This window comes from Xylocopa sonorina, chromosome 11 (genome assembly GCF_050948175.1).
Source record: "Xylocopa sonorina isolate GNS202 chromosome 11, iyXylSono1_principal, whole genome shotgun sequence".
In the NCBI taxonomy this organism is placed as follows: Eukaryota; Metazoa; Arthropoda; class Insecta; order Hymenoptera; family Apidae; genus Xylocopa; species Xylocopa sonorina.
In genome coordinates, this window is record NC_135203.1 from 10350384 (window position 1) to 10373433 (window position 23050).

The 23050-nt window shown below is 46.0% G+C and overlaps 2 protein-coding genes across 10 annotated transcripts in view; one reads left to right on the forward strand and one right to left on the reverse strand.

Moving 5' to 3' along the window:
* Positions 1–750: 750 nt before the first annotated feature.
* On the reverse strand, positions 751–3498 carry Gkt (tyrosyl-DNA phosphodiesterase glaikit). Its single transcript, XM_076904383.1, has 6 exons — positions 3431–3498; positions 3271–3354; positions 2028–3006; positions 1318–1860; positions 1034–1241; positions 751–960 (listed from the first exon to the last, which is right to left on the reverse strand). Exons 1-6 carry the CDS (start codon positions 3453–3455, stop codon positions 826–828), a joined length of 1974 nt encoding a protein of 657 aa, XP_076760498.1. The 5' UTR covers positions 3456–3498; the 3' UTR covers positions 751–825.
* Positions 3499–3664: 166 nt separating this feature from the next.
* The window catches only part of Trpgamma (Transient receptor potential cation channel gamma), a 61900-nt gene continuing 42514 nt past the window's right edge, over positions 3665–23050 (forward strand). For 5 of the 9 annotated variants that reach the window (XM_076904029.1, XM_076904033.1, XM_076904036.1 and 2 more), the window contains exons 1-2: positions 6293–6772; positions 20487–20540. The gene's annotated coding sequence lies outside the window, so the exon portion shown is untranslated. Of the gene's footprint in view, positions 3983–6292; positions 6773–20486; positions 20541–23050 lie in introns of those variants that run through there. The other 4 variants (XM_076904035.1, XM_076904038.1, XM_076904030.1 and 1 more) reach the window with 3 other exon arrangements.

A 23050-nucleotide genomic window follows, 5' to 3' on the forward strand; every position in this document is an offset into this window, starting at 1 on the left:
CTTTCAGGAAATTTTTAATCGATCACTCATTTCAGGTTGCGCGATGCATTCACAATTATAGTGCGGGTATTATCGATAAAATACTTATATTTACCACAACCTGACTTCGTCGCAACATTTATATTCATTTACACTTTAAAAGGACTTTTTACGTCTTACGTCATTCATTTCTTTCACAAGATGCATTTACTAATAATGCAAGCAATAATAAGAAGCTTGGAAACACTTCTGCATTCCTAGATCGTCCTTCATTTAAACTCCAAGGTTTTCAAAGTTTCGAAGTTAAAATATCTCTTCAATAGTTAAAAAACCTTGTTAAGACCGTGGAAAGTTTGTGATCTTGTTGGTTCCTGGCTCACTTTACGAAACACACTACGTGTAATTGGTGCGGAGTAGAAGAGTAAGCAAAGGTTCGTTAAACGTTGTTTGAAGGCGGGGCATGCACAAGCAATACGATGCCACGTCGGGCAGGCGCTGATCAGGAAACACTTTCCTGCTGATGTTTTATGGAAAACACGTAATCCGCGAACGAATAACCACGAAATCGGCACGAATTACGAGTTAATCGACAAATAAGTCACGTGCATAGTGAGAATTTCGGACAAACATAAAATTTCTATTAGTATATTGAGAATATCATCATGTAAATCATTACATTCCGATTTTTAGTATTCTTTCACTGAGATCCTGATATCAAATTACCATATTTGATTTAAAAATAATTAATACCGCATTTATTATTAAAAAAAATCACATGTATATTACATTTGTATTAATATTCTGCTTCCCAAAAAATAGACGAAAATAAATAGGCATTTCCAGGTATTATTCGCTGGAGAAAAATTCGGTAACAAAAGGCTTATCATCACTCCTGTATCGAGTTAAAGGTAAGTCGTACGGTATAGGAAAGACTGGAATGCCCGCTTCCTCTTCTTGAATAGGAAATGTTGTCGATTGGACCTATAAAAAACAATATTAATATATGTCTTCATTGGCGAAACATACATATACGGATAACAATGCTTTTACATACAATCAATTGCGGAATAAATACAACGCCTGCTTCATAATTCATTATATAATGGGATTGGTCCTTTCCTACTTTCCCCCACGCGGCTTTACTTAAATTGGCGCTAGTGAGAACGAACCAAGGAATTTTCTTCAAATCGGGCGAAATTCTCGTATAAGTTTTTATATGTGGCATTGCTCTATCCCTTGCAGTACGCGCAGCCTTCCATTGGCTGTTCAAATTTGATTAATATTTGAGATGGTTTAATTAAAATAATATACATATTTAAATAAAAACGTAGAACTTACTACATATGGGATTCTATCCATTCTTGTTTCGAATGCGTTTGAAGACTGTACGGCAGACAGCAAGACCCGACTTGACAATCGAAACTCTCTTTGTAATTCTTCAAAGAAGGATAAATAAACTGAAAATGCGGCTGACTTTTCAGACTCCTTGGATTTTCCTTTGACATAGAAGATGTTATATTCTGTTGAAGCCAATCTTCGTAGTTAGCACCAAGGCTACCGATACTAGAACTTTGAGCAACTAATGTCCACTGTGGCGCATCTGGCGGTAATTTAGCATATTGAGAAAGTATCGAACTTAATCGTTTATGCCCCCAATAATCGTTCTCCATGCCTGTGTGTCGCCCAGGGACTGAGGCTAGGAAGAATACATTCACTGATGAGAAGTCTGCTCTTCTGACAGCAGAGATCCATTCTGTTATAGCTGGCTGCCTGTATTTGTGGAGATAACGTTGCAAATCTCTCTTAAAATATGTCTGAGATTCTCCGTCGTTGGAATTTGCAGATTCTGGTAATGGCGGAAGATGTGGCGATATCCAAACTCTGATCAACGAAATTGAACGAATCATTATCCCCATTAAGTCATGTTAAACCAAGCAAAGGAATAACCAATGATATTACATTCGTCCCTCGATTTACACAAGAGTTACTTTGACGCATATAAAAAGTATCGCGTAAATCGCGGGACGAGCGACTACATTCCCACACACCCTTGTGTTCTATTTTCCCAATCGTCCATGTACAAGTTCGCGGTGGATACAACGACACGTATGCCTTCATCTTTATACCGCAGGATCATAAGTTTCGAATGATGGCAACCAAACTTTGTTGGCATCTGCACCGGTAGCATGGTAATATTTAAGCTTAACTTTTCTTCGTCTACCCTTTCCCCATATAAAATGGTCATGTCTGTGCGCTGACCAGCCAATAAGTATTGCAAACACAACCATCCAACATCAACCATGAAATTAATATGGAAGCTACAGACAATCTCTCCTAAGCTAGTATCTAGTATCTCAGGAAATGTTATAGAGTACTGTTGATCATATGTCGGCTTTGATTTCTCAATCCTTGAAAAGAAAAAATGATACGGCGCCGAAAGAGCATATTTTAAGGCAAAGTTTCCCGGTTCAACAACGGATACTTCAAATCCCTGTTGTCGTAACTTCCTAATGGCTTGTTCTCTAACTTCATTTCTTGACTTTGCAGAATTGCATGATTCAAAAGTTTCAATCAAAGACGCTCCTTTTGTGGAACTAGAACTTTGAACACTTTCTACACTTTTGCTTGTACTTTGAGTAGATTCATGAACTTTCTCTTGGCGTTTATTATCATTTGACTTTGATTTCTTTGTTTCTGTTTCACAGTCAGCGAAACCATTATTACCTCTCTTCCTATCCTCAGAAAAATCTTTCTCTGTACTTTTCTCAACTATTTTAATATTATCTAACTCCTGTCTTACTTGAATAAGTGTTTTCGCATCTTCATTACTTTTCTGGTTAGAAGACTCGTTAGCAGAATTTATTTTCTCATCTAAAGAACTGCCTTCATTTCTATTCTTCTCTTTCCTCAATACCATTTGTAACACTTTCAATTGATTTCTCAAGCGAAGTCGATCGGTGCAATCGAAATTAAGCTTTTCAGGTATCTTTATTTCACCTTCCAATTGATTCGCTATAATTTTTTCCACTGAAATTGAATTTATGTCCTTTATTCTTTACGATGATATCCGTATCAGTAGATTATGAATATATATATATATACATTTACTAAAGCTATAAATTTGTAGAAACATACAAAATATATGTAATATGCAAAAATATTTAAAAATATTCAAAATGCAGAATACATTATAATATTCAAAAGGTGATGGAAATCTTTATTTGTCTCATTCGTTTGGTGTATTTGTACAAGTATGAATTTGCATAATCATTCTTCGTCTATCATACTTACAGTGCGGATGTGACATCTCGTTGAAATGAATCGGATTTTGGCGATAACATTTCTCCATGTATGGACACTGTTTCTTGGATAAGACTTGTATAAAACAGTGCAGATCTTTATGTATTATGACATTCAGTTTTAACCTCAAAATCATCATAATTTAACTTACCATTGCTGAGATCAAGACTTGACATCCTGTATTATTATTTATTTCATGTAAAACGTGATAAAGGAAACTGTTTAGTACTTGAAAGGTAACAAAGCGATTACACTTGACAGTATCAAAATTTCTATTCTAATCGACAAACAATTATCTTACTTTATCGACAAAGGAGAACAGATGGCACTGCAGTCGACATGGGGGAAGTATATTTTAAATCGAAACTAGTTCCGGTCTAAACTTCTTAGCGTGTGCGTATATCTTATGATAAATCGGTTAAAAAAAGTTCAGAAAACATAGAGTAATACTGAGATTATGCATCTCTAATTGTCAAAATTCATTGTGCAAGTGTCAAGTTGAAGTAACAAGCATATTTATCGTTGTTTACCAGACTGTTGCTGCAAAATCGTGATTTGCGTCAAAGCTTTCGTAAACATCAAATTCGTGTACCAAAATGGTGTTCAACGCAGCTACCGATTTGCAACAGTGCACACCGCAAATTGTTCGTAAGCTTCGAGATGCTGTTAATCAACAATAAACAGAGAAGAAGAAACAACATCGGTAAGTCAATAAAGGCATTAGTATCTTTCTTAATGCAAAGTTCGGAAGTAGAATCTTAACTCTAAAGTATTAATATAAAACATATATACATTATTCCAAATAATTCCTTTCCTTACATTTTCACTTCATTTTTTCACTTATACTTCTCCATTTCACTTGTAAATATACATATATCCTAAATTTGTATATTTATGCTTTATATCTCTACTTTTATATATAGAGATATACGTAAATATTTATATATGTGCAAAAATTAGGACTCTGATGATGTAAAGTAAGCCTACAAATAATTTCGTTCTTATTTTCCATATTAAAATCGTTCGATCGAGCATCAGAGCCAAGAATTTTATAAAAAATGTTGATACCTGACAGCAAGGTGAAAGTATCGATATGTTATCCCATTTTACAGTTAGAGATACTACTTCCCTTTAAAATATTTATCTCTAAAGAGGTTAAGAATGTCTCGAGGCGTAACATCGCATCCTTTGACCGAGCGTGGGTTGAGGTTTCGGCCAAAAAAACTTGTCGATCGCGTCCTGCCGCATTCAACGCTCGTAAAACATCTTTCGGTAAAGAATTGTGCCAACGAATTTCCATTTATGCAAGAACAATTAGTCGCAGCGCAAAGAATCGGGGGACGGTCTTGAAAATCGGTCCGCTTTAATATGCATGCGCATAATTTACAGGCCGCTACCGGTATCGGACTGATTAAATTAAAGTCACCTCAAGGGGTGGGATGTTCCTCGAGCGTGCATCTCCGTTTTAAAAAATGGGATGTCGTTCGGAAAAAAAATACACGCGAACACGAAACGGTCTAAAATTTACGTTACCTGATTGAAAAATGCGGAATAAGGTTGGCTGAAATGAGTTGGCTTCCCTAGCGCAGATAATTTCTCTTTTTATATGGGCAACTTGTAAAGCATTAATCTCACCTTCTGAATAAGCGTAATTAAAAACGGTTGTCCTTTATTTTTTAGTAATTTAAATAATTTCGAACGGAATACGCACGCAGTCAGCTTGATTTTAATCTATATTCCATCAAAGGGTAGTTCATTCCCTGTTTCGAGTGAACTACAAATTTTCAACGAGCTCATTTTCGTCGCGTTAACCGGAACAAGCTAAACGGGGAACGTTTCCGGCGCCTAAGCAACGACAATTCGTTATTCGCTTGGCAAGAATGGGGCTGGCTGCTGGGTGGATTTAACAGCTTGCTTCTTTAGTCGTAATTGTTTCTGGAAACGTTTGTTCGCCGGGCTGCGGCACGATCGAGTGGTTGGTAATTGAAAAGCCGTTTCGTCATCCAGGAACGCCCAGTATCCAGAAAGTCGACATTCGCATTGAATCGATTCCTTCTGCCGCTTTCTATTTTCATCGACTGGAACACTCTTCTCGTACGAATTCGTCTTCGTGAATATTTCACGAAATTTTATTTCCCTCTGTCTGTTCGGCTGCGCTCGAGGGCGATCTGAAACGGTATAACGTACGAAGAAACGAGAACAAGCTTAATCAAAAGATCCAACATTTCTGTCGCCTTCCTTCTGTCGAAGGCTAGAGAAAAAGTGAAATACAGTTGACGAAGATTCGATTATCCTTAGGTTTCACTTGCGTAACATTTCTACAGTTTCTAGGAAGATCTGAACTTATCGATGATCGAGTAGCATAATATATCTCGTCGTTACGACTTTGATGCAGTTGCCTATCCAACACCTTCTTTCGTCAACTACATAATTAACCCGAGCGTTAACACCGAATTTTTTATAGACCATTAACCACTAAAAAGAGAAGAAAACGCCAGCGATATATCCTCGTAAAGCCGCGGGTACGAGCAGCGAAGCGTATCGCGGTATAGTAAAACGAGATGATAGATCGCGTAACCAAGGAAGGGTTAGCGCTACCCCTAATTCTTATTGCCAGCCGTTCCATTCCCGTTCCATTCATCACCTTTGTCTAATTTCTTCGTTTAAAAGGGCCACGAACCGTAAGGGTCATCTCCCTTGAAATTACCGTAGCGCACGCATCTCGAAGTTCCTACGCAGACACACGCGTACCACGTAAGTCTCGGAGTGCGCGTCGAACGTGCCGCGGAAAGGGTAAATATCAACAACGTCGGATATAACGCGGCAAAGTCGGAGGCGGACTACGGTACAGCCGAAAAGTGGTATCCGTCAGGCTTGCAGGATGTAGTGAGAGCAAAAGAGAGAGACAGAGAGAGAGGGAGAGAAAGAGTGAGTGAGCGAGAGAGGGAGGGGGGTGTCGAGGGGAGAGATGCCGTGCGTCGAGACGCCTCGGTCCGCTCAGTCACCGCCCAGACCGCGCCGCGAACGATTCAACCGTGGAAGGTTTCGCGTGCTTCGATCGGATCCTGTGTCGGTGTCTTTCGTTTCACCCTCACCCTCCCACCCCCTTTTTTCTTTCTTTCACCAAGAAATTCCAACCACCTCAGCGTCCCTCGGATGTATCCCAACCTCTGGCGTCGCGGTGTGAAACGTTCCGGTCACGTGCCCGTGTTTTCCGGCTATTCTTCATTCAAAGAGTCCGGCTACCGGCTACCCCCGGTGGCAAGAGGACCGCCGCTGATCCAGGAGTCGCGTGACCGTGTGATCACCTCGCGTTGAACGCACGCAGTGATTCCCTCTCGCGCATCGATCACGTGAACCGCAGTGCGAGGTAGAGAAGTGGTGGTGCCGTGGCGGAGTCGGCTGGAACGCATCCCGTGGAGAACGGTTTCCTCTGGAGGCACTCAGAAAGCAATCAAGATCTATCGCCGCCCGGAAATGCCAGAAAGTCAAGGTCGCTTTATTTACACCATTACATTACCGATTCGCCCAGTTAAAACGTGCCCGCTCCTCAAAGAGGCAAACGAAAGTTTCGTGAATCACTCTTTATTTTCGATCGCGCGATATTGTGCGACCCGTATTTTGGTTTTTTATTTGCCACCTTCCCCCGCGCTGGTGCGCCCGAAAGATTCGAGCATGGTCGTTCAACCGGAAGGTCGAAGACGCTTATCGGAGGACGAGCGTTGTCTCTTATTTGTTTCACGGTGTAGAAAATTTGTCTCGTAGTTTTGTAAACACTTGGCAAAGGCATGGTGGATTCGACCGCGCGATATTTACAGGAAAATTGCGATACCAAGCGTGAAGTGTGCAGCGAGATTACGACGAAAGAGGTTCTCTCGATCCTGCCATTTCTTGTCAGTTTCATCCCGTTCGATAGCTTCGCTCGATTTAAAAATTGTACGCACCTTTCAGTCGGATCGCGCAACAAATTATTCTCGATTATGTACACCTCTTGGCTCCATTCATAGCCAACCGACAGGAGGAGCGAAAATTTTCCGTGGGAAGCACAAGTTTTAAGCCCGTTATTGTTACAACGGGAACGGCAGCAGCATTGCAATAAAAAGCGCGCGAGCTTTCGCAATTACACTCTCGTATTTCGCAATCTCGTTCCGTTTCACCCTCGAAAACTTGCATCTGGTTACCGTTAAAAGTTTCCGAGCCGATCGATCGTCAATCACGAGCGTAATTTCCAGACAAATAGTCGCTCAATGTCTACTCAGCTCGGAGAATTCGCAGATCTCTAAAAATCACCCTAGGCTCGTAGGTGTCTGGAAACTCTCATCCCGCGTGTCTCCGATTTTTGCCCTGTTTCGACGCTCCTCGCCTCAACGACACGGCACTCTATCCGAGCATGTCCCGCTGATTGAACTATTCCGGTAACCGAGGTGACGGACCAGTCGTATAACTTTAATTAATTTCAAACGACCAGCAGCAAAGGCTTCGCGTAGCTGCGGCGAAATTTATAAACTGTAGAGATCCGTTAGCGATCGTTACCGAAGGAATGCACATTTCCCTCTATCGAGGCGGAGCTAGTTCACGAAACTTTCGTTTCGCTCCTGGAACGACAACAGGTATATATACATTTTTATTTCAGCATCAGTGGTTTTTATCCCTTTTTTATGTGTATAATTTCTATCGAAATGCGTCGCAAAATGGGAACGATGGGAGGGAAATCCCGTTATACCGCCTGAGCGAAGCAAAAGAATGAAGCTTCGTTCGAAACTCCATTCGATTGTGGTGCGCTTATCCAATTAAAAACATTACTCGCGTAACGAATATCGGCGCAGAATCATCCCTCTCTATGATTGTAATTCAATTCGAGGCCGGAACGTTTACACGAGCGTTCAAATTTAAAAACGGCTCCGAGTATCGACGCGACTATTACTGTAGATTAAGCAGAATTAAGCGTCTCGTAAAGTGTTCGCCGTTCGATAAATCGAAATTCGAACGGCTGGCCGCCCTGTGCCCCCGAATTCGAGTCGACAGATATACGACATCATTTTTCGACGATGAATCGTTCGCTCGCTCGTATGAATCATTACACGCGGAACATTCCGCCGTTACTTTTCTGCCCGCCGTATGATTTATTAATTTTACTTCACCCGGCAACGCTTGGAATAAAAACTACGCTGGCAGTTGGTTGGTTATCGAATCGGAATTCGTATCGTTGCACGTTACCCGTGTCTCTCTACAAGCGAGGTTATTCTCGACTGTGATTCAATTATGTCGTTAAAGATGCCGGTCGTAAAAAAATCGTTGAGGCGAATTACCAGATGCGAAGTGCTTCCTTGCTCGAAATGTTCTCTACTGTAGTTTATAAAAATGGCCGTTGCAAGTGTAATCGCAGAAAACGGCGGGCGGAAGGAACGAATTCTAAAGGGACACTCGATGCTTTAGAGGAGCGAGGATCGTCCGATGATTTTACGAATAATCGAAATACCGTTGAATCGTTGTATTATAGATAGTTTTCGCCGAGTGGCTCTCGTTCTCAGACACAAAGGAGCTCCTTCATATTTGCATTTAAACAGAAATTTACCATAAACATTGGCTTTAGACGAGACGTCTCCTCAAGAGAAGAAAGGGTTGAAATCCCCTTCGAAATATTTGGCATATATCGCTCGGTTACGGAAACGTTCTCCTTGGCTTCACCGGTTCCCTTTTTCCCCCATTTGTCAGCGAGGGTGGCGGCTATTTATTATAACTCCGTTTAATGAAATAACGTGACTGCGGACTAATATTTCAAAATCACAGTCGAAACGAATCGCATTTTTTATTGAATTATACATCCGACCCGGTGCGCCAGGACACGTGCCCCGACGTCGGGAAATAGTGATAAACATGGCGCCGATTGAAAAAAATGCCCGCGCATCCGATAGAGCGGAACGAATATAAATTGCGTTCAGCTTTCGTAGATTATTTGGTTGAACGTTGCTATTTTTTTCCCACGGATAAGAAACGCCGGCACGGTATTGCGCCATGTGGCAAATTGTTACGTAATCCACCCGGATTCATCCGTTCGTCATGCTGGAAGATGACGAACGAACATCACTCAAATTCAATCGTGATATAAGTTTACGCGTTCTCCCTGCTGTTTTCAAGAACCCCTCGTTCGTTTCATCTTGAATAATCGCACGGTTAATCGTTAGATACTACAATTGCTCGATTTACAAAACGTCGGATGATAAACGTCCTTCGATCGAAAGATAATCTTCTGTTCGTTAAGAACTTGGAAATCTCCACCTCGATACATAGTTTCGAACACTGAAACCTGGTTACCGGCAGCGTTCGCGTGCACTTCTTAATCTATCCGCACGATCTAGTTTAACCCGTTGGATTTCTCCTCCATTGTCTGATAAACCATCCCGAAGACGGCACGCAATGAATAAATTCATTCCGCTAACCACCGCCACTGTTTCACCCGGTTTAGTTGGTGTAGACAAATCGAATGAATCCCGGACCCGTTCAAGCGGTATAATTAATCGTGTCGCTTTCGAGAGCCTTTCCTACCTATCCTCGGGCCCGTTTCAAAAGGGTCGTGCATTTTTTTAAGCAACGCGAATCGGCGAGCACAATAGGAGGAGGGGTCGCGGGTGAAAGTTTCTGCGCGAGTCGAGAGAAACGTTGAGAGCAACCACTGAGTTTTCGTAATGGAAGTTGTCGCAGGGGATGACGCAGGAGAAGCGACAACCCCTTGAATGAGAATGAGACGTACTTTAGATCCATCCCAGAGGAAAGTGGCCATTTACATTTGTACCGTACGAAATAGGACGAACTGTCTCGTGTCTCGTTGTCATCGTTTCAATCCGCGTCTTCGCTTATATTTTCCTGAAAATAGACAAAATTTAGGGAAACATACGTACCGCGCTCCTCCACTGATTTCTCATCTTCTGAACAGTTTTCTCTCTTCGCTGTACGTCGCGTACCTACATTCGTCCAGTTCGAGATTTCGATCGAGCAAAGTTTCGAGAGCAATTCCTGGTCGAACCTCCCTCCGCCCCGCTCGAGTCAATAATTTCACGGGCACCGCGACGATAACGAGGAAGCAATCTATCAGCACCCGACATCTCCACGGTATCCCAGCTTCTTCCATTTTTAGTTTTGTTTGAAGCGATAGGACGTAAGTGCGGACTTTTGACATTTTATTCGAGCGCAGATCCCCCCCTGATTCGTATACAAACTTCAATCTCGAGGTACGACATGTTTACACGAATCCACAGACATTTCCCCAGATCGCTTGGCCGTGCTGCGTTCCTCTCTGTCTTCCAACGAAGAAGCTCCGTTTGCGAAATTCGCTTCCTTTGAATCCGACTTTTGCCAATTCGGGCCCGGGGTAACCTTAGTTAATCGAGAAACGTCCACGTAAATATTACATTCCCTTCTTTCTGTCTCGTATTTTCTGCAACTGGTCTTTCTACCAGAGAAAAAGCGATCATTCTCGTTCGAACGAAGCGTCGTCGCGTTCGTGAAATTCGCAATTTTAAACCAGCCGATTTTTTCCTACCCGGAGAACGAATCAGCACAGCTTGAGGCTTGCTCTCTTCCGGTTATACGCAACAGCTCCCTCGTTAACCCACGGCGGCGTGTCGAAACAAAGAAAAAGAAAAAGTGGGCGAGCACTCGAAGGAAGTGCAACGCCCACGTTTCTCGTCACCTCACCTCACCTCTCGACTAAAGTCTTATTATCCTATTTCCACGCTTCTTCATCGGTCGAATCGGGGTTATCGGAGCGCTCATCACTATTTGGGTCGTCCGTGGCTATCGTTTTGTGCCCGGCCATCGGACACATCCGGTTTTGCACGGACTATTTTGTTAGCTGCAAATAATCCCACCTCTGCGATAAAACAATGTAGTGGAGCATACTTAGCCGAGGGGAATTCCCGTATTAATTGTCGCGCGAAGTTGGCGCGTTTCAAATATTAATCGCACTTCCGCTAAGCAGGAGGACTCGCGAAACGCCCCCGAAGTTTTCGAATTTTCTACGTTGCTCAGGATTAACCGCGTTGAAGGGTTGCACGCGCGATTAATCGCAACGCGTGAACCAACGCGGTACTCTTAAAAGGTTCTTCTATTTCTGGATCCGGGGTAATACCAACGGAATGCGTCTTGCGTCTATTTGGAATTAGTCGGAAACTGTTAAACAGGATCGAATGATCGTTGTACAATTTAGATGGGATTAACAGAGGGAGAGCCGACGTGCAATTGATTGGCAGCCAAAAATAGCTATATTTCGCAAAGTTTCAGTCGCGGAAGACCGTATCGTTTATTACCAGCAGGTTGGAGTCTGCGGGACACAATTTAACGCGCGTCTATATACTCCGTTTCTGAAACGTCCAAAAGAACTCGGTTCGATGGATGGTGAAACGACGTCTTTCAAACATCTCGATTCGCGACACGAATGACCGTCGTGCATTCAACGATACGTACCAAATCCCATTTACCTTTCGTCTTTCTCGTCATAGACATCGTCCAACGTATCTACCAGCCAATACCACCGCCTTTGAAGCATTATTCTTCGTTTCTCGTAACTTACGTTCGTCCTCTTCATTCTCTTTCTTCGAAAAAAGAAGAAGAAGAAGAAGAAGAAGTTGCAGGAAGTCTGAGTGTTCGATCGAACTCACTCGACGACCGGTCCGCTTCGACGAATCGAAGTGGCTACCCGTTTTAGAAACGGAAGCGCCGGTTGCGAGAGCTCCCGGAAATTAAACGCCACGTACGGGTTGCAGGAAGAGGATCACTTCTTCCGCGACGTGGCGTGCATACGGTTGTTTACAGAGCCACGAAATTAGGAGCCGCACGAGATGACGATTAGGGCGAAACAATTCCAACGACTGAATACCTCCGTAATAGATACCCTCGGGGATTCTATCGGTACGCGTGCACAGAGGAAATGTATCGCACACGCGTAGTACTCGCGGCGGCTGTGCCGTCTACACAGTGTATTATGGGTACGTACGTATATCGACATCACCGACCAGGCTCCGATACACTTCTGCATTCAATGTCACGGTGCTCGCACGTGCGCCTATCGCGTTTCTATTTGCATGCGTGCAATTTGTATGCGCCAGTCGATGCGTATGCAGATTAGCAAGCGATCGCCGTTCGCCCCGGCAGAAATATAAACCTTGCCAGGTCGTACGTCCGCGGGAAAATATCACGGGACCCGTCGCGGAAAATTGTAAATCGACAGGGGGAACACGCGTAATTCGATCGACGAAACGAGTTTCCCCTCGCATCCGCGACGTTTTACGCGGTGTTCGACCACCGCCGGTATATCCGCCCGCACAATCGAACCGTTTCGATAACAGGCGGCAACAGACGTCGCGTAATAATTTGCCACGGACACGACCAATTAGAGAGGGTTCGATTCTATTTCACGCACTGCCCTGAAACGATACCGCGCGACGATCGAGGACTTTCAACTACACGCTGCTGGGATATCACATAAATTCCTGAGCGCAGCGTGATGCTGGACACGACTCCGGGACGACAAAAGCCGGTGCTCGCCCTCTTTTCGCGCTGACAATCGTAAACAATGGAAGATTGAACGATTCTCGATAAAACCCTGACGCTGTAATTAAGGTTTAAAGGTCTCAGCGTGACGTCACGCGTACGAATTGTCTCTTTTGGAGCGCGGCACCAGCGACGGAAAAACTTTCCGTGGAATCTGGCTAAAGACGGCCTCGGGTAGTGGGACGCAATTACGTTTGCGCGCGGGTGCAACCTTAAGAGCAACCGCCACCGCGTCGATTGCACTCTATTAAACGTTGTCCCGCGTACTTGTTCGCCGCGCGAATTCCTTACCCTCGATCTAGATTCACCAGTCGGTGACGGTGATTTGTGAGTTCATCGAACTTCTCTGTCTTCCCGAATCGATCCCATTTTGCCTAGGTACCGCGTTAAATTCATAACGAACAGTCAACGGTTCCCTACGCTTGCCGATGCAACTATTTCGAAACGCGAAATCGTTGCCCGCTGCGAACGGTACTCTCGCAAATTTTCGCTGGAAAATCCACGAAACGTGTTTGAACGGAACTTCGTTTAAGTTAAGTTAAATTAGAGTTTCAACAACCGAAACAACTCCTCGAACCGGCTCGCGGCCTTTTGTTTGCCGGCGTATCGTAAATTTTACGTTGCTCCGCGGGGCGCCGGAGTAGGCTAGAATTTCCTGGATTCTACGCTGTTAAATTCGATTTAATTCGAAGTCGAATTATGAAGACTCGAGGGCGAACTCTCGAGCAACGGGCGAAAAGGCAATAAGGTAATCGCCCCGATCGAGCGAATTCCGTTTCTGTTTATCTTCCCTCGGTCGGATGTTTGAGGAGGCGCGGGACTCTCGCGAGTAGTCGGCGTCGCGGCGCGTAGCTAAACGTCGACGCCCCAGAGCGACGCCATTCTCATTGATTCCCCCGGACCATTCACAGCCCTCATGCCGCCCTTCCTCCACCCTGTCCTTCAACCGACCTCGTTACCTGCCATTCGACCCTTCCTCGGTCACGAGGATCCTTCGAAGATCGTCGTTGTAGCGCGTCTCGAATGGGAACGACGGCCGCGGAAAGTTCTTCGGGTGTTCCCCGTCGAACTTTCGCAATTTTCATGAAATTCTGTCGTCGTAAGTCCGGGTCGCGTCATCCCCGGGGGAACGCAAAGTCGACGATTAAAGGGCTTACGACGCGTTCGAGGTCGAAGCCGACCGAATCGTAATCTAACGATCGCTCGAAACTTGCGAGATCGTTTTCGAACAGATCCTGGACCAACCTGGGACTAAGAAGAATGGAAAACTATCGTCGTCCGGCTAGTCGTTTTCCTCTGAAGTCGCTCTCGACGGAATCGTCTGCTCCGTATTCGTCATTGTGTTCCACTCTCGTTTCGTAATTGGACCGTTTCCTGGTCACGCGTGGCCGCGTACCGGCAAAATTGCAAAGAGAAAATTTTCATCGCCATTACGATCCTCGAGGGAGAACCGGTCGGCTCGAGAGGCTCTCAGAATTGCCAGAGTAGGAGTAATAGTAGAACAGACGGAGTCACGATGGTGCGGTAGACGATTCGTGAATTAAAAACCCACGAAAATTAGTATTTCCATATTCGGTACGAAGGTGGTTACCATTAGTCCCGTCAGACAACGGGCTCTCGTGGAAAAGAAGGATTAATTGCGTCGCATGGAACGATGAAAATTCTATCCAAACCACAACTCCGCGAGGCACTTGGATCAAAGCCAGACAAATGCATGAATTAATTAAATGTTTCTCTGATAGACGATGCACACGCGATTTTACCTCACTCGTCCAAAGGTTTATTGTAATAGATGCTCCTTCTGAAGTGGATCCTCCTTCGTATCGTGTATCACAGTTATCTAAATAGACGCAGTAACGATGTGATAATTTACGATCATCATCGATGGCGACCAATGAAACGCGTTAATCGACTTTTAACTTTGATTTCCTTACAGTACCAATTGCAAACTGAAACAATTACGGCTCGCAATTGACACGAGCGTGAACGTAACGAGCAGAATTTCGAGAAAATTTCTGATGACTGAGCGCGAACCGATTCGAAGCTTGAAATATTTAATCCAACAAGCGGCGGGCATTAAAAATTTACGCGAAATCAGCGCGACCGCGAACGTAACTGTGTAATCCGCCAGAAGAACCGTGGGCGTTCCTTTTTTCGAACCCGCAGTCGGGAGCAATTTCGCAGCACGCAGGAAAACTTGTTGCTCTGGATTCCGTCCAACCGGACAATCGCAATTACTCTTTCAATCGATCACGCGTTTCGACCGCGGGCAGACCGGCCCGTCATTTGATAATCGATGATTTCAAGCTGTGGATCGACACCAGGTTTCAGCGAGCGTCCGCTACCGCGCCGGAACCACGGTCTGCCGATCCTCCAACGAAAAAATCAGACTGTCACCGTTTGACGATGGAAAATATACGACTCGTCCGATTTTCCAGGGTCAAGGCTCCCACGATAACCGTCTGGAAAATCAATATGGCTGCAGGACGCGTCCCGTAAATATTCGTAACAGCGAACCTCGTACGAAAAATAGTTCACCATCGATCCCTGTTTAAACCCGCATTTCGATACCCTGTTTGATAAACCAGACGCGGCGCGATCACGGTTTATACCGAACGTTTCCCTCGTCCGCGGAGCGCGAAGCACGCATTCGTTTCCGGTAGCGCGCGTCAACCATTTGTTAGGCACGTACCACAGCCCCAACACACGGAGGACGCGAAGATTTTCAGGAAGTACCACCCCGTGACTTCTTCTTTGATCACGGAAGCGAGCGTGTAGCCTCACGATTCGTTTCCGTTGGGAAAAACAACATTATTCGAAAGTTTACGCTCGCTGAAGTTTTTCCATATATCTCAGCCGAGAGCCACTCTGTGCGGCGCGGATGGGAAATGAAAATCTGTCCCAGCCTCGAGTCCCCGTCTCCGCGTACCTGAGCACCTCGGATAGACGCGTGCGTGTATTTATGGATGCGTTTCGACGACACCAGGAGGTCCCACGAGCTACGAATAAAGCAGAAATGATCCGAGGGAGCGGTGGATGTTCTTCAGTAGAGATATCGAATTCTTGTTCGTTCAAGTTCGAGCACGTATACGCGTTATTTCGTTCTGTCAGCAACCCGAATAGAAAATTCTGTGATCGCGTTGCGACGAGGGTAGATTTTGGAAACTGCTCGCAGGATCCTCGTAAATGAATACGTAATTTCTGTTCGCCAGGCCTTCGATATGGATAACGAAATGATCGGGGATCGAAGTTCAATCAACGCGAACACTATGATTTTAATCTGACCTGGAATCGAAATCAACTCGAAGACTGTTCCGAATGAAAATACGTACTTCACGCGAGCGTACTTTGTTGGCTCGACGAACAATTGCAATTTTTTAGTGAAATAGGAAAGTGGGTCAAGTTGAAAAAACCAATTTCACAGGGAAGACGCGGAACGTTTCGAGTCTTCTCGATCGTTCCGCCGTTTACCTTCTCCGTTAGGGATTGTCCTGATCTCGACGATTAATTAGAAAAAGTTACGAGGGACGTCTCATTGGCGGAGTTCCACGATTCCACCTCGCGAACACGTCCGTTCTTTATCAGACGGCGGAGCGTAACGTCTTAATCAAGCCGCTATCGTCGAATCTCTCGTGGTTTTATGAAAATAGAATTTAATATCCAAGCTCGTGGCGAAAGTAGCGGCTATGTCCCGCTGACGCGGTATGAAACTGGTAATAATCCTTATACGGGACCTCCTGCCGCGACTTTCTTGTCTACGACATTGTAATCACTCATTTAATATCCGCCAGGGAGAACTAATTCCTGGTAGTCGAGATGAAAGATCCTGCGGCGCGGCGTCGTCGATTGGTACCCACGACGAGCGAGCCTCTCTCCGCTTTATCCGATTAAACAAAAATTCCCTCCCACCAATTTTATTACCGGCAATAAAACAGCCAGCATAAATTTCATCGAGAAGCGACGAGGGTTTCCCAAAACTGTTTTCCATCGTTTCTTTTAGGATATTTTACTTGCTCGTCAGAGATCCAATAAAAATCGTCGTTAACATCATCGCGATCCTATTAAACCGACCCGCGTGGATCGACGTTTCGATCGCAGCTAGCATAATCGTCGAGAGAATCGAACGACCGTGAATCAGAAGTGGAAAAAGTCAGCTGAATGGCCCGGTTGAACAAACCGGACGACGTTTCGCTCTGACGTTCTTTCATCGAATCACGTCGGGTAATATTTAACGTCGAATTACACGGTTCACTTTCTTTAGACCTCCTCGCTCACGCTCTGTCTATATTCCCCGTGGCAATATACGAATAAACGTTGACACTGGGGCCTTGCATAGAGCCGTCACGCTCGCACCGGTTAATTAAACGTCTGTATGTGCAATTGCACAATTATCGACAGCGTCCGAATCGAACGCGCTAATGAATTGTCAGCGTTCGAAAGACAACATTTCACGTCGCGCCCGTCCATTTCATCCGTTTTGCGGCGCCATATGGGCCGGTCCTCGAACGGCTGGGGGTCTCGTTTCCATGCGAATTCGAAAATTGCTCGACAAACTAATTCCGTCGAGTCCTCGCGCCCCCGTTTCGTCTGAATCACGACCTATCCACGAATCGCGGAAACTTATCCGTTAACCTCCCCCGATCCCATTCGTCTTGCAACGTTCCGCCTTGTCACGTACTCTTAGCGGCCAGCCGACCGACAGCGGCGAATTCGATCGATCGGTTTCCGATATTCTCATTTTCCACGGGAACGAAAAAAGTTGCCCGTTCACGAGAAACACTCTGTGGCGCCGTTCGCACCCAGAACGTCCACTCTTCTCGCTTTCCTCTTTTTACGATTGTCACCTTTCCTTCGAAAGTGTCCAGAGGGAAGAAGCAGGTCTCGACGCGAGTTTATCGTATTTCTCTCGGAGAACTTCGCAAAAGGTGATACACATTCGCGATGGCGTTCCTTCGAACAAGTCCGCTGGGTATATATACGCTCGCTGAACGATTTGCGCGAACTCGTTGGATTGGTCCGCTCCGCGCACACAATTATTAGCTCCGCTTGGGATTACTCCACGTTACGCTGACAATTAGGCTATTTGCGTACCATCGAGTGGCCTGCCAGGCTGATTACGATTTTTAGGAGGGGAAATCAAGGAATACCGTTCTCTCAGGAAGTCGGTAGCAAGAAAGTTTAGTCTGCCCCGACGTAACACGAGGAAAGAAAAATAGCGGCAAGCCAACAAGATCGATTGCCTATATATTTCCCTTTGCAATAAGCGGAGCTACTTCGAAGCGTGAATTTTGCAGAGAAGTACATAAACCGAAATGAACCGACGCAACCCAACTGATTCCCAATGAATTTCAAATTACGACACGAGGCGTGGTTGGAGCCAAAGAAGATTCCCAGGGAAATTTAATTTTTATTCGAACGCCGATGGACACTTTCGTCGGGTGATCGATAAACGAATCACTGCCGACTGGAGACCGTTCGCCAAAATGATATCGAGTCGTTTCTTTTACTGTCTCGAATTGTTTGGAATATCGCGCGGGTCTCGCGTTCCGTGAGATTTCGAATTCATTCCCAGAACGTCGACCAGATGATATCAACGCAGATCTCCCCGCTGTCCGTGCGCGGGTTAACAAAGCTTATACCCTTCCAATAACACTCGCCGTAGTGGTGCGTTTTATTGGCCAACAGAAATGTTTGCCGAGACGTGAAGCTCCTCTTGGACGCAGTCGTCCAATTTTGTTCCGTAGAACCCGAGGAGACCCTAAGGGTATCTTATGAAAAAAAGAAAAAAAACTCCTCTAATAGAATGACTCAGCTATACAGCGTCCTTTTCTTCTAATAAAACTGCGTCGTTTGTTTCTATTAAACACACATGCTCCGAGAACGAGGTGAAAAAAAACCAACGATAATTAAAAAGAAACCGGGCGAAACCGTTCCGGGAAGCACACGGTCGACTTCTCCTTAGTTTAATTATTCTCTCGACGACTGAAAAGTTCGATTACTTTTCTAGCTACAGTTTAGCCAAAGAAACTTCAATTACGTCTGAGTGGAGCATTATTTTCGAGGCGAGCACCTTTTTCCGACGCTGCCCGCGCTGGCGACGCTGCTCCCTCGGCTAGGGGTGGTAATTCTCCGAGGGTGTTCCTCGAGAGCGGAGCCTGATCGCCCGAGGCGATGCTCTGAATGTACATTAAGCTCGCTTTCCCTTGCTCTGTTTCCTATTTAAATGTCTGTCACAACAACCATCTAAAATCGCGATCCTCCCGCAAACCGAGAAGCAAGTTATCGCAACGAGGTTATTCCATGCGCCACGGATATTATACCTAGCGAAATTTTCAGTCTCATCATTGAATTTCATTGCGCGCCTGGGGGAAACGTAAATAGAGTTCCAGCTGTTATATCGTAGGTATAAAATTTTCGCGAAAACTGCACGCGCGAAACTTTGAGTCAACTTTACGTGCCAGCCAGCGGGATAATGGCTGCCTGACGACGAACTTGAAAACGCGAGTCGAGGGTGGATCGAGGCCCGCTAATTTCGTGGATGCTGCGGGAACGTAATGGCCGATTCGACGGTGCTCGTAAACGCGTCGACGAGAGTCGTTGAACGAAACGCGAGAGTCTCACGTGGCCGGTTTGCCTCGCGAGTTCAACAGCTGCGGGCCATCCAAGAACGTGTACGCTGGTGGATCTCGCTGGGTGAAATCGTTCAGCCCGGAATTATCATGGCGCCGTTCCGTCGTTCCAGCTTCCTGTTGCAACCGTTATTTTCTCCGTGTTTCGTTCAGCTTCCCACTAAACCCGCGTCAAGATCGTCGCGATTAAGCTCCGAGCGTGGCCCTCCGTTTTCGGGAAAGTTCTCTCGTTACCTTTTATTTTATTCGATGGCTTGGACCCGCGCCCTCTTTCCTTTCATTAAACCAGGCGTAATACCCTGCTCGTCGCACTTCCGTGTTCCTCGCGGATGACCAGCGAAATTCCTGTTATTACCTGGGTAGAAACTCGGTGGCATCCCCGATAATTTCGATTATCCGGCCCAGCATAGGAACGCAACTCGGTCGGTGCTACAAGTTCGCCTGGTTCCGAGAATACAGGCCGGTCGTAAAGTTCGTTTAGTATCCCGCCGGTTGTTTCGAAGCCCTTAGCTAATTGTACGTATCTGGCAAAGTGTGAGATATGATTATGGAAGAGGCAACCGTGTACTCGGGGAGTTACGAGCCATTCGTTGCCCATCTTTATTTCCTACGCTCGTCTAGATCCATCGCGGTGTCTGGGTCGCATCGGTAAATGGGGGCGTTTCCGTCGAAACTGTCCGCGAGATGTAACGAGAGTGATCGCTCGGCGGTACGCAGAAGGGACGCTCGACGGAAAGGAAGCTATTGTGCTTCTCGTCGCGCCGCTGAGTTCCTCGTTTGTCTCGACAATAACGAGTCCTTGAAAGAAGACAACAAGGAAAAGGGAACGCGACACGGGATCGCCTCTGTCGTGTCGGCTACTTTAATCCCGTCGCTGGACGAATGCTTGGTATAAAAGAACGTGGGAGATACGGATAATGTCGAGTTCGAAAACTGGGTATACCGCGCTTTCTATCGCCTCGACTGCATCCCCTTAATTACTCCTGCGGACGGTGTACTAATTAACAGAAACGCCGTTCTTTGTTCTAGGTGAGGCGAGGACGTGAGGGCTGATCCGATGAATGGGACTCAGCTCTGGCACAGGTATTGTTTAGAAATAATTTCGAATGGCAGGCCACCAGCACAGGGAAGTGGCCTCAGTCGATCGTGAGTTTAGCTTGATATCCGGTTTCGTAATTCGTCGATGATTCGAATTCCGAGTCGATATTCTTTCGTGGAAATTTTAACGGGACGCGAGACGTTCGAGAATGGATGCAATTAGGCTAGCAATTTGGGTCACGCGTCCCTCGAAATACGACTGACACGTTTCCGTTCGCTTCGTCTTCCATCGCGGAGAAGACCCTCCTGTTGGAGCCTTTCGTCGGTCGTTTAATTATCCGAGTGATCGCGGGAGCCTTCGTTATTAAAGCGCACAATTCCGTAATCGATTATATCTGACGGGGGTTTGTCGCGGCGGCGGAAGTACCTAGCCAATCTGCGCGGAATTGTCCGCGAGGATTCACGGATTGTCGAGCAGTCGGAAACGGTGGGCACGGAATTCGAACGGATTCCACTCGAGCCTGCGACGGAGGCATAGGTATCGAGCTTCAGTCGATGAACTACTGGCGTAAGCCAGGATTATTTTCTCTCACGCGAGATACAAGGCCGACAAGCGCCCCTGAATGCTTTGCGACGTATAAGATTACGAGAGGCACGCGCAGCTCGTGCTACGCGCGATAGAAATCGACTTTACCCAATCGATCGAGCGCGTATAATTTAAACGTTCAACTCCCCCGATCCAATTAACCCAAGAAAAGTAGAGGAGCAAGAAAGTTGTAACGAAATCGACCCATCTTCTTTATTTGAGGGAGCTCGCGAACGCGACGATAAATCTCTGCGAACGTTTCGAGCGTGAAATTCTGAATAAAGAAACGTACGGAACGAGATTTAAATTTAATCCACGAAATAGGAGTCGCGACAATCCGCGCAGAGGGAAGCTTGCGACGAGCGATGGGAAGAAGTGTGTACTCAGTTTCCGTTTTTAATATGCAAGCCGCTTGGATCTGGGCGATCAGATATCCTGTCGTAACACTCTCGAAAAACACCGGGTTCCGCCGTTGGGAACATTTGCATTAGCACCTCAATGGCGAAAGTACGGCTTTGTGCCGGCATTCCGCACGGGCCGGTGTTTGTACTTTCGAAAATTAAAGGGTCGAAACCGCAAGGTTCGAATCGCAACGCCATTTGCATCAAGGGGCGGCGGAGCATCCGGCTTAGTCCGAACACTTCGTTGCGTTTTCAACCCCTCCGGCCATCCCACGCCACGGCAACACCTCCACGATTCTGTCTGAAAATAAAGAAGAAACGGAAGAAGCCCTTTACGAACGGCCTACCTATCCTCTCTCCTCTCTCAACGTGCGCCACGATCCCCTGTTTTCCACGTCGCTTTCATCCCTTACGGTCTTTCGTTCCCTCGCGCTAAGGAAAGGCGAAAAACGGCGACGCGCCACGCTCGAACGGGCCAATGGGAAGGACAGTGAGAGAGGGAGGACGGGAAAGAGTAGGTCGAGGAAGAAAAGCCTGAGGGACGGGGGTATACGTGGCTTATCTTCAACTCGACACGCTGAAAGCGTTTCTGCCGCTTTTACCACGCCGTCCAGACAAAGTTGAGTGGCAGCAGCGCAGCATTATGGCCTTTTCCGCTGTCCTGTGTTCCCCGCGCGGCTCACGGATGTCGTTGAATACCAGCCTAATTGGAATTGAAAACGGTGCCCGTGATCCCGTCTTGTAATGGCATCGATAACGAGCGCTCCTCTGGATTCAGCCTCCACTGCGGATCGGGGCGCATGAAATGAAACGAAACGAGACGAACGGTCGAAGGACGATTCTCATACGAGAGAAACAAATTTGCAATCGGTCAATAGTACCAAAATGGGTGGATTTAGCGATTATAAAACCATTGCGAGTAGTATTTATTACGTAAGGGACATAGACTGAAGTCAGTGCTTTAGAAGTATGCTCCCTTTCAGTGGAGAAACGTAACGTATCGACGAGACGTTTCGATTATGTAAGAGTATCGTTTAAATATAGCATTGCACCCAGATGTATCAACTTCCAGGTGTTTCGTAAGATCCACTTGGTCAGGGTAGAAATTTAAATCCACTAGGTAGCTAGAAATTACAGGGGACAGTAGTCTCCTCGACGGTTTCGATCGTTTCGCTGAATTCCACCCTGTCACGATGGTGGTCCGCGTCGAGGTGACAAAGAGTCGAACAGGAGGATAGTCGAGTGGGCCGAGTTCATTCGTCAAACGGCACGTTCCGTGGGAACGCGAAGTCGATTTTCGAATAAACAACTGACCGGACACCGGCGCGGGTCCACGGCTGATTGCGGCCATTGTGTATTCCTGAATCCGTGTCCTTCCATCTTGTTGAACATTGTTTAACCCAAAAACAGCCGTTCGCCGCGGCGCGATGGGAAATCGAATGGAAAACTAGGAGGTTCGTTTGAGTTCGAATGTTTATTTTCTAGCTGGATTGAGCGCGTGTCTTCCGACGCGGATGAATCTCGCGAGGGAACCCTTCGTTCGCTACGAAACGTTTGTGGAACTTGAA